An 11956-nucleotide genomic window follows, 5' to 3' on the forward strand; every position below is an offset into this window, starting at 1 on the left:
ATATGAGACATTCAGGATGATACCATCAAGATGAGACTTTCAAGATGAGATATTCAACATGAGACATACAGGGTGAAACATTCAAGATCATACATTCAAGATGAGACACTCAAGAAGACATACAAGATGGCATGTATGCCACTGACAGCAACATTTTTGCCACTGACAGTAATATTTTAATGGGCAGCACAGAAAAACCAAGCCCCTTTTGATATCATTGAAGATCAAAATGATACAAGACAAACCATGGTTCACAAGAAGAAAAAAAACTTTATTCATTTTCATACTTACAAACAATTTCAAAAGTAACCTAAATAATGAAATTACTTCAACCTAAAATAGATTTGCTCATTGCAAATAATCCAACTGAAAATATATACCAAGCTCCGTTACATTTTCCTAAATAAGCAAAATATACAGGAGCAAAAACTGAAAAAAATATTGCATTTATTTTTTCAATTTTTGTTGCTGCCGCCGCCCAGAAAGAAAGGAAATCAAGAAGCAACGATGAGTTGTAAATACATGACAAACTTTCCTTGTATTATATGCACAAGAAAAAATACAAATAATAATTGCACATCATTCCCTTATTATTGCATCAGTTGCATTTGAGTCTGTTTCAGTAGGTGTGTATACTCAGTCATATACGCCAGTGTAAATACAGTTTAATACACTGTAACAACATATGGATATTGAAGTTATTGAAATCACATTGGCATCACTATTTCAACAATTCAATATTCCTGCCTAGTCTGAATGCAATCGATGATGAGAAGCTGAAAAGTTCTAAAAAGCGAGCTTGCCAAAAAAAACAGACATTTTAACTTGTTTAAATGACAAAGATTCCATTGAATTACAAGCTATGACAGATTTAAATGAAACGAATAACACAAACCCATAATGTCAAGGCTAGCACTACTACTTAAGTTAAACATCAAAATGGAAGAATTATTGCAGAATAATAATCAACTATGCATCGTTCAGTACATCAGTACAGCATTTGGTCCATTGACATATCACGTTTATATGATGAAAGCGGTTGAAATTAGACCCAAAGTCAGGCTCAGCATATTGAAACCAAAACAGGGAGTTAAATGAAACAAACCAATCTTACAGAATGAAAATCCAGGATGGTTTTTACTGTACTTGAAACCAGTTGGACAGTAAATGAATGACCTGTGTTGAGAGGATAGCATTCAATGGCTGTTCATATGCATCAGTGCTGAATATGTCCTCAGCCCAAGCTTGCAAACATGACATGTCACAACTGCCTATACTTTCAATAAGCTTGAGAATTGTTACGAAGGGAATATTACATGTTTAATCCAAGCAAATATAGCCCAAACCTACCCTGAAATCCAATACAGTACACACAAACTAGCTTAAATATCATGATCAACCAAAAAATGTCATTATAATGCATCAAGAAACAATAAATAGAATTGCAATTTTTGTTTTTTAAATCATCACTTAAAACGAGCAACATGACTTTGTCATCTAATCTGTTGACATCATCGTAAAAGCATAATGACATTCAAAACCTAAAGCATTAAATAAACAATATTATAATAGAAATAACATGATGGATGAACAATCGCGAATGTGGCGGCATGGGAGTAAACACGTCCGCCCAGGCCCCACGGGTTCCCCCATGAACCCCAGAACATTCCATGGCCCATAAACATTTGGCTCCATCCAAACACCTATGGCCACGTCCCAATAATATCAAACAGCTTCCTCTCCTGGTCTCCTTTCCTTCAAGAGTAGTACATTGAAGCCTCTTTTATCTGTCGTGGACATGGCAGTGAAGGAGACGACGAAAGGAAGCTAACTAAGAGAATTTGGACACAGCAATAGTCTTAAGTCCAACTAATTCCTCACACACTAGAGGCAGTCCACAGTATAATGAAGAGTTGAATTGTCTATTGCATGAGCGTAGCATAGCTGACTATGTGGTCACCCACAGTAGTCTTGGTTAAGAAATCGAGTAAACAATCATTTTAGTGTTCAGTCAGTTAGGATACAGTTTTTAGCCACTGATGATTCTTTTCTTGAGTAATTTCCTTTCATGCTTCTTAAATACTATAAATAGGGTTCCTGGAGGATGTGAGGGAGAGTTATTCATTTGGGGTAGTAGTAGGACTAGACGTGAATGGCAAAAAAAACTCATGAAAATAATTGCGGAAAAGGTTTGGAGCATTGGAGGCTGGTGGGAGGAGCTATAGGAGGACGGGCTCATTGTAATGGCTGGAATGGAAGAAATGGAACGGTATCAAACACATCAAAGATATGGAAACCACACATTTGTTTAACCATTAATTCCATTCCAGCCATTACAATGAGCCCGTCCTCTAATAGCTCCTCCCATCAGCACTAACATAGCAACACCATAGGAACACTTACACCGAACTGGAATACTCAAATACATACAATACATTACTGAACACATGCAGTATAAGTCATAATGTAAAATACAAGAAATGAACATAGAAAGGAGGGCTCTAGGAGTGATACCATTGGCTCAAAGAGGTCATGTGATGCAGCAAAATGTTATGGGTAGAGATCGGATTAGTAAGTAGATCATTTTAAGGATCCGAATAGGGGTAAAAATAGAACGATTAAATTGACCTAAAAATACCTCTTCTGAAAAGAGCATCATAAAGTAATCGTTGGACTACATCCCACCATACTGTGCCGATAGCATCACCCAGCACCTAGAAAATGGAACAGTAGCATTTTTTTACAATGTTTTTATACTTTTACATTTTTTTTAAAACATTTTTTTCAAACTGATATTGAAATCCTATTTTGTAACACTAGCAGAGAGAGCGATAGAGAGAGATAATTCAGAATAACACAATTTGATCCTAATGAACGTTCAACATGCTTCAACACTTGTCTAAAGGTCTAAAATCAACGAAAACAAAGACATTACTTATTTTTTCAGTTTCTCTGAAAGCAACAGCTCTCTTATTAGAGAGCGATCGTGGTGGTAAGCTGGAGGGTCAAGGGAGTTGTTATCAGAGCCAGATTCATTAGTCTAGAGGGCATCATCATCAGGAGTTAGGTAGGAACATCATGTCTTCAATGGTCAGGAGATGGAGGGAGCGGAGCAGAGGGAGTGGAGGCCGGCCGGGCTGGGTCCTTAGGATGTCGTCATGGAGGATGGGTCATTCCACATGGCCGCCACGTCTCTGAACCTGCCACAGGGTATGATGGGAAAAGGAGCACATTATTGTTTCTGTCAAATTCTTTACCTGAAGATAATGTAATAACAACAAACAGACAAACAGAGGATCCCCGGGACAACAGGTCCCTTTGTCAATTGTAATGTGTGTGTGTGTGTGTGTATGTGTCTGCCAGGACTCTGACCTTGCGTTGATGAGGTACTGGGCCAGGCTGATGTTGGCGGGGGTTCCTGTGATGGTGATCTGGCGCTCCGATGACCCTTCCATGGCGTTAGCAATTTTGATCTGCGCCCCAGACATCTGACGGATCTCGTTGATTTTGGTTCCCTGGCGCCCGATTATGCAGCCTATTAGCTGGGAAGAAGAGGCGGAGGGACTTAAAACAGGGGAATAGCAAAGTCTGAATGGAATGCATACAAAGTCATACGCACCATGACACCCTTTTTTCAATTGTTTTATTTTTACAAATATATCCATGGTGGTACATGCAAGCATTTGAAAACTTTTTGTTCAAATATTGACTGACTATTGGTGAAATCAAAGCTCCATGGTCCCCATACTCACATCATTGGGAATGGTGAGTTCATGAGTACTGGCCTGGTTACTGGCATCCAGACCTGCTATATGGGAGAGAGAGAGAGACAGAGAGAGGGGACACGGCATAAAATAGAGTTTTGCACGGGAGGGTGACGTCCGCTGTGAGCGACAGTTAGCTTTGGAGACCTATAGTCGGAACGCTGATTGGAGATGCTTCTGCAGAGGTCTTGAGAGACCAGGCTGTGGCTTCTCCTTCTCTGTTGAAAAGGGGGTTCGTTCTCAAACCAGAGGAGATTTACCCGCCGACCCAGATAAAACTAACTCGGAAGGACCAAAATCTTCAAGGCGCTACAAAAGCAGATAAAAAAAATAAACCAAATATTTGAAAAACTACAAACAAAACGTCAACGTCAACAAGAGCAACCACCAGGTGGCCATGTCATCGGAAGCGCAGCACAAAGAACGACAGGAAGAGAATGAACAGAGAAAGACAGATAGAGGAAGAGAGAGAGAAAGAGGAGGAAGTGTGTGTGTGTGTCTCTACAGGTAAAAAAAGAGAAGGAGATTTGGTAGAGGGTGGTTCTCGTGTAGGTGGGTACGTACCGGGGAAGGCAGGGGTGGTCTGTCCAAGGGGATTAAAGGGGGTTTGCTGCATAGCCAACTGGTGGAGCTTGGTCAACTGCTGAGGGGGGTAGGAGGGACAGCAGAGCTATGAGGGCATCGTTAAAACACACACACACACAGGTCAGGTCTGTCACCAAGAAACAGTACAAGAAGAAAGACAGGATTCAGGAGAAGCAGTGACACAGATAGGAGGAGAGAGAGAGAGAAAGAAGAAAAGGAAACTCATAGAGGACTTGGCCCGAGTCGGTGAAGAAAGGATGTCTCTGTGTGTTTGGATGGTGCCATGTGAAATTTAGTTCATGGATGTCTGTGTCTGAAACACTTTGACCCAATGTGGCGTTATCAAACATACCATGTCCTTTTGACTACGTTGAGGTATTCCTTGAAATTGACCTCCTCCTCTCTGAAGAAATACTGCACTTAACTTTCACGTTCCTCACCTGAGCAACCGGTATCCTTATTATTCTGGGTGATGGATAAGGAAATAACTGTTTTCTTTCTGTGTCCCTCTGCTAGCTTTCCTACAGACCAAGTCCTATGAAGTTTGGCTCCAAACGGAGGACAGAGGTTGTGAGTAATTTCAGATTTGAAAGAGACAGAAATTACTTTTCAGAATTGGTAGTATTAATATTATGGGTAAATATTAATAGGATTGGACACAGAGAGAGTAGAGTGTAGAGAGAAGACTGCCTCATGGAATTAGAACTCACGTCAGGGTGAGGGATGGCGTATTGTCCCTGAATGGTGTAAGCCTGGAAGGAGAGGAGGGAGAAACATACAACGCTATTAGAATCTGCTGATGGAAGTGGCTAAATCAGCGTTTCCCAAACTCGTTCCTCGGACCCCAAGGGGTGCACATTTTGTTTTTGTCCTAACACTACACAGCTGATTCAAATGATCAAAGCTGGATGATTAGTTGATTATTTGAATCAGCTGTGTTGTGCTAGTGCAAAAACCAAAGCGTGCACCCCTTGGGGTCCTGGGGACTGAGTTTGGGAAAGTCTGTGTACTTCCACTATACCTCCACTAGGGGCAGTAGTGGTCTACATCTGTGACCCCACATTTATCAGAGTCATATTCCCTGATTCTAGTCACTTGATAACTCTTTCAGTATTCTCTTAGCAGGGTTGGGCCAATTCCATTTCAATTCCAGTCAATGCAGAAGGTAAACCAAATTCCAATTCCACATTTCCCTCATTGAAAAGCATTTAAGAGAATTGGAATTAGAATTTCAGTGTACTTCCTGAATTGACTAGAATTTAAATGGAATAGACCCCAACCCTGTCTTAGTATTATCTCTTATGGCAATCAAGTTAAATTCATGTCAAAATTAAACATACAATGCTAGCAAAAAAATATCTATGAGCAACCTTGAAAAACAGTTCAGATATCATATCCCTTGTACTGAGGTGAATACCGAACACAACTGTCTACTTCAGTCTCTGACCACTTATGTGGCTCCATTTTTGCAAGTCACCATTTGTGAAACTTGAGATAATGTCATAATGTCATATTACAGGCCATTATTCCTAACGAAATGTGATATAATATCTGTTGAAGGGAGTTGGATAAACAATGGGAGCTTGCACATGAAGACTTTACTTTACTAAACATGTTACTGATCATTTCCTTGGGTAGTAGGGCAGTTTATTTATTTTTTTAGGAAAAGAATGTGGTAGGCATAGAACTAATTTGACTATTTTATTTACAATAATAACGGCTCTCTTTAATCATATTGCAAGCTCCTCCATTGTCCTCTCAACTCCCTCTCTAGTTCTTCACCCCTCACATCAATCAGGTTCAGGGAGTGGCTACGGTGAGGGCTGGGGAGAGATGTGATTGGAGGAAGGAGTCGAGGACCCACTGTCAGGGGAATGTGATTGGACCTAATTGATGTGTGCTCATCGGGGTTCACAGCGTGATAATGGGGTCAGCATTGGGCTGAATTCCATTTCAACACCAGCCAGCACAGCAACTCCATCCAACATCCAACATATTTTTGGATCATGTTTAGGATCAAGTCCTGAGTCAACTGGCGCTGAAATGGCAGCTAGCCCAGTTCTGATGGTGGTAGTGGTGATGGTGGTGGTGATGATATCATGCTAGCAGAGGCAGTGGCAGTGGTGAGGAGGTGAGTGATAAAACCTGGAAGTGACACTAACAGGCAGTGGCTGGTGCTGCAGTAAGAGGCTGAGGTTGGCAGTGGAGGCCCCCAGCGGGTCGGCTCTTACCTGGCCACCTGAAAAAATGACGGGGGTGGAGGCAGGCTTGGGGCGGTAGGGGATAGTGGCACCTTTCGGTGGGGACTGAGGAGAGGGAGGAGAGGGGAAGAGGAGTAGAGAGAGTGTTAGAGCAGTGGGATGAGGGATACAGTACAGAGAGAGATAGAGAGAGAAAGAGAAAGACAGAGACAGAGAGAGACAGAGAGAGCGAGAGAGAGACAGAGAGAGCGTGAGAGACAAAGAGAGACAGAGAGAGAAACAGAGAGAGACAGAGATACAGAGAGACACAGAGAGAGAGACAGAGAGACAGAGAGAGATAGAGAGAGAGCGACAGAGAGGCAGAGAGAAAGAGAGAGAGAGAGAGACAGAGAGAGAGAGAGAGAGAGAGAGAGAGAGACAAAGAGAGAGAGAGAGAGAGAGAGAGAGAGAGAGAGAAAGAAAGAAAGAAAGAAAGAAAGAAAGAAAGAAAGAAAGAAAGAAAGAAAGAAAGAAAGAAAGAAAGAAAGGAAGGAAGAAAGAAAGAAAGAAAGAAAGAAAGAAAGAAAGAAAGATAGAAGAGAAGACAGGAAGAGGTTTTGTAGACTGAGGGACAGTGCCTTGGGAGAAGACAGTCTGTGACGCTCACTACATCACACTATTGTTCTTTACTGTGGATGCATGCAGTGACATGAAACAGGTGTTGTGTATAAGAGCACACTGACAACTGAAATCACATGATTTTACCTCATAGGTCAGCTATATCAATGCAACCTGGGAAGCCATCATCTACAACATTGTTATAATCATTTTGTCCCATGGTCTATACCGACCAAGATCATAATTCCTTCCTTAGATGTTTGAGACGGTAAAAACAATTGTACATCCACGTTTTACGTTCTAGCTGACTCCTAAGGTCTGTGTGAATGTATTTTTCCTGTATATTCCCGGGAGGACTGATCCAGACCCTCCTCCTTCATCTCTCCATACTCTACCTCTAGCATGACAACACAGATCTGCTTGACACACTGGATAATGGCTTCCGGGGCTCCTGAGATGGTGACTGCTCGTTCAGTGGAGTTGGGCAGCATGTCCCCTGCGACCTGTACCTGAGCACCTGTGGACTGAAGTGGGAAGACTGTTATTGAGCATGTGTACAAGCCGGATAGAAACGATTCCTAAACAAACTACTAATAAGAATGTAAAGGCTGTATATGCATTTTCTTGCCAATTAATCACTAACTAACTAATAAATTGTCAAGTAAATTCAATCAATCATTATCACTAATTATGTCCTTCTTTACCTCTCTCATTTCTTTGATCTTGGAGCCTCCTTTCCCTATGAGGGAGCCACATTGGCTGGCTGGGACCACCAGACGCAGAGTGACAGGGGGCTTGCTGGTGGCTGGACTGTTGCTCATAGAGTTGATTATATCCTGGGAAGAAACCATAAAGATCATATTAGTATAATAGTATTGTATTAAAATACCTGGTGTAACAGAATTGTAAAACAGCCACAGAATTGTAAAACAGACGTTGTAAAATGAAGCACGACCAAGAGGAGATTGAGGGGAATATGTATGCTAGATACCTCTTCAAACTTGTATGCGATCATGGCGAAGGCCTTGAAGATGGCATCTGTGGGTCCGGTGATGGTAACTATCCTCTCTGGGCAGTTTCCCTCAGAGATGTTGATGCGTGCACCGCTCTGTGGATCAAACAGTAGACACGGTTAGATAAATAAAGTAGATCATGAAGTACTAAATAGAATACTATCCATTTAATATGCATTCTTAAACTGGGTAAGGTGCATTATGGGATACATACTGCACTTACCTCTTCACGCATCTTCTTCACTGTCTCTCCTTTCTGAAAAGACAGACAACAGACAGACAAGAAACAGACAACAGACAGACGACAGTTAAAACATCGGAGTGACGTCACATTAAAAAAATTTACTCATTTTAAAACTGTTTTATAATATTCATATGATTGTGATGTGTCTATGAACATGATAGTTACCTTTCCGATGATGCTTCCAACCTCCTGCAAAGGAACGGAGGTTCAACAACAGTTAGCATCAACGTCCAATTCAATACATGAAAGAAACTATCCCAAAAACCTTGAGAAGCGACTTCTCCTCGTCTCCCTCACAACCACAGATCTAAAAACACTTGATAGACAGTAACCTATCCAGCCCATTCAGCCAACGGTGGTCGTGAAGGAAAGGAGATAAGGAGATAAGGAAAGTAAGCCATATGAGAGTATTGGAACCAAAATAAAAGAAACTATCTGAGAGTATTGGAACCCAGCCGGTGTGTACTGTACCTTGCCGTGCATCAGAAGCCTGATGGTGAGGGTGACGTTGAGGCCTCCTTCGCCTGGCTGCTGCACCTTGGGTGGTTCCATGTTGGGATTGGATGTGAAGGAAGGGGTGTGGTCACGTAAAAGATGAGTCCCAGGGCCAATGAGAGTGTGATGGAACAGCCAGCCAACCAGTCACCTGCAAGACAAGAAGGATGAGACACGACCACTCAATATTAGGCCCACTGGAAACAGCGGTACCAAACTACCACTGGATAACATTGATGGATATTATCTTTGAATGAACCTGCTCATGGATACCATTCGAGTTCTGTTCAGACAGGAAGAGTTTTATAGACTGAGTGGCGGACAGTGCTTTAACTCTGGAGGACAATCTTTAACTCTGGGATCTTAATTTGACCTATATTGTTGCAGCAAAAGAATCCTGCAGCAACAGGATTTGAATGTTTACTCCATAATGTTGCTTGATCAGTGGTTAGGCTATTAGCTGGCCAAAAGTAGCCTACATGAAAAGTGCAATACTGTTAATATAACTGTGTGTTAGTGTGGGTTTTCAGTGAATTCATGTAAATTATGAAACTCACCTGCATTTCCTGCGGTGCAGGAAAATTCTGAGCAACAAAAGGGTGATCAAATTAAGATCCTACACCTGTACATCATAAAAGTATAGGGACAGGGAAGGCCATAATCCCTGAACCCAGAACTAAATGAGCTAAGGCTGTCATAAGAGACTAGGAAGGCCATAACAGTGTTGGTTGGTTGGTTAGTTGTAGCGCCATTTCATGTTGTTTGACCTTTTTTTATTTCTATCCAAACAAAGGATACTGATTCATGATTTCAACTGGCTGAGAAAAGATTTCCAGTTCTACGGGAAGTTGTTCATTCTAAATGTTCCGTTGCCATGATGGCTGGCAACGTTCTTATTTACATTTTAGTCATTTAGCAGATGCTCTTATCCAGAGCGACTTACAGTAGTGAATGCATACATTTCAACAATTGATTTTTATATATTTATTTTTTATTTTTTCCGTACTGGTCCCCCGTGGGAATCGTACCCACAACCCTGGCGTTGCAAACACCATGCTCTACCAACTGAGCCACACGGGACCCTTGCTTGCTAGCCAACTACGGCTAACACAGTCACGTCAAACCGTGCAGGTAGAATAACAGCAATGTTGCTGCATTCAATTTCTTTGTATATATCCATAAAAACGATGTTTGATTTCGACTGGCTGAGAAAAGATGTCCTTCTCGTCCTGACACGTTCATTCTTAATAGGACAGTGGAGATCGAATTTCAATATTGAAACAATGTTGCAAATGTCGAGAGACAGACAGCAACGTTTGGACAAACCCCTGTTCTAATAAAACCCAAAAGTTAGGTTAGAAACTTGGGGAAAAAATGGCAAGATACTTTTTACAGTGGAAACCAAGTTAATGAATTGGCTGGCTGGGCTGATGAGACACTAGATGCGTAGATTTCTCAGATTTCTCAGATTTCTCAGAAAACAAGATGCCCATTTTTACGTCATAGGCTTACCCCTGCTAAACTTTTTTTTGTGTATGGCTTAGAACACATCTCAACCAATCACAATGCTTGTTTTGACCAACCCGTTGTAGGATGAAAGAAAGAGCGAGAACCAGAGGTTGTATGATAGGCCACACGGAGAGAGTGGGAGGCCACGGGAGGTCTCTGAGATAAGGGAGGAAAGGCTTCTGCAACCAGCTGTCTCTCTCCAATCTCCCAGAGGTCAGATTACATAAAAAGCCTTAATCCGGGTTTAAGAGCCAGGCCAGTGGTGCAGGTCTGCCACAGGGCCTGGGCAGGGACAGAAATAAACCCAGTAAAAGCAAGTGCAGGAGGGGGGTTGGGGGGTGGGGATGCACGTGGGGTGTGGTAGGCTGGCGGGACCGTAGCACAATGGACTGCTGGAGCCAGGGGTTACCGGGGTTATTTGGGGTATTTTGGTGATGGAACTAGATGAGAGGATGCAACCACTCTCTGTGGTATTGTAATAACAATACAGGTGTATATGTAGCTACCACTTCTGGTCTTCGTGAAGACATACATGGTGATGGAAATGCCTTCGAATTGGGATGGGTATTTGAAGCATTCTTCAAAAGGCGGCATGCAGAAAACAAATCATATGGACTCCAATCGGGTCCACACCTCCTGAAAGCCATTATGTGTGGCTGAAATGAGAATGTATTTTCTCTCGTGTGCCTGGTGGTGTGTTTGAATAGCTCTTCTACCATCCACCACCTTCTCCCTCATCCACTGCAGCACAATAGAATTAGGTCACAGACTCATGATTCATCCATGCCCCATCCATGCCTTCCAGTCAACTTGCTTTTTATTTCAACAGCTAAATATTAGGCACCATTCTCAGACGGAACTCTATTTGAGACAGCGGCAGCATAAAAAAATGACATTTAAAATGCAAAATCCTGTTTTATCTCCAAATGTGCCTATTATGTCCCTTGGTTTGAATGATATTTAATTTAATCCCATACGCTTAACATTTGAATCTGAGCGCAATCAGTTATGTATTAGAATATATTAGAAGGGTATGCTATTTAGGACACTATACCACTGTTTTCAAGAGTGAGGCAACAGTGTGAAGGTTAATAAATGCGTCCGACCAAACACTACGTTATCAAAACCAATTGTCTGCATTCGACCAATAGTGTTTTTAAGCATATTTTCAGTGCTCTGGACAATGTATGTGTTGACCATGCTCAATCCCCTTTGTTAACAGTTATTACATCAACAAGTTGGAAATAAAGAAAAAGGGAGAGAGAGAGAGAGAGAGAGGTAGAGGGAGAAAGAGGTAGAGGGAGAGAGAGAGAGAGAGAGAGAGAGAGAGAGGTATAGAGAGGGATAGAGAGGGATAGAGATAGAAAGAGAAAGAGGTAGAGAGAGAGAGAGAGGTAGAGGGAGAGAGAGAGATAGAAAGAGGTAGAGAGAGAGGTATAGAGAGAGAAAGAGGGAGAGAGAGAGGTATAGAGAGGGATAGAGATAGAGATAGAAAGAGGTAGAGAGAGAGAGAGAGAGAGGGATAGAGAGAGAAAGAGGGAGAGGAGA

General features: G+C 41.9%; 1 protein-coding gene across 21 annotated transcripts in view; it reads right to left on the bottom strand.

Annotated features, from left to right (window-relative positions):
- Positions 1-250: 250 nt before the first annotated feature.
- Positions 251-11956, bottom strand: part of LOC115196316 (poly(rC)-binding protein 3) — a 44733-nt gene continuing 33027 nt past the window's right edge. For 2 of the 21 annotated variants that reach the window (XM_029757011.1, XM_029757012.1), the window contains exons 4-15: positions 8876-9050; positions 8570-8593; positions 8375-8416; positions 8139-8255; positions 7852-7983; positions 7543-7671; positions 6512-6655; positions 5060-5101; positions 4329-4434; positions 3753-3808; positions 3373-3542; positions 251-3200 (exon numbers count right to left, since the gene is read on the bottom strand). In XM_029757011.1, coding sequence (XP_029612871.1) covers positions 3146-3200; positions 3373-3542; positions 3753-3808; positions 4329-4434; positions 5060-5101; positions 6512-6655; positions 7543-7671; positions 7852-7983; positions 8139-8255; positions 8375-8416; positions 8570-8593; positions 8876-8956 — 1098 coding nt within the window. In that variant the 5' untranslated portion in view covers positions 8957-9050 and the 3' untranslated portion in view covers positions 251-3145. Of the gene's footprint in view, positions 3201-3372; positions 3543-3752; positions 3809-4328; positions 4435-5059; positions 5102-6511; positions 6656-7542; positions 7672-7851; positions 7984-8138; positions 8256-8374; positions 8417-8569; positions 8594-8875; positions 9051-11956 lie in introns of those variants that run through there. The other 19 variants (XM_029757013.1, XM_029757032.1, XM_029757031.1 and 16 more) reach the window with 19 other exon arrangements.

This window comes from Salmo trutta, chromosome 6 (assembly GCF_901001165.1).
Source record: "Salmo trutta chromosome 6, fSalTru1.1, whole genome shotgun sequence".
NCBI classification, from domain to species: domain Eukaryota; kingdom Metazoa; phylum Chordata; class Actinopteri; order Salmoniformes; family Salmonidae; genus Salmo; species Salmo trutta.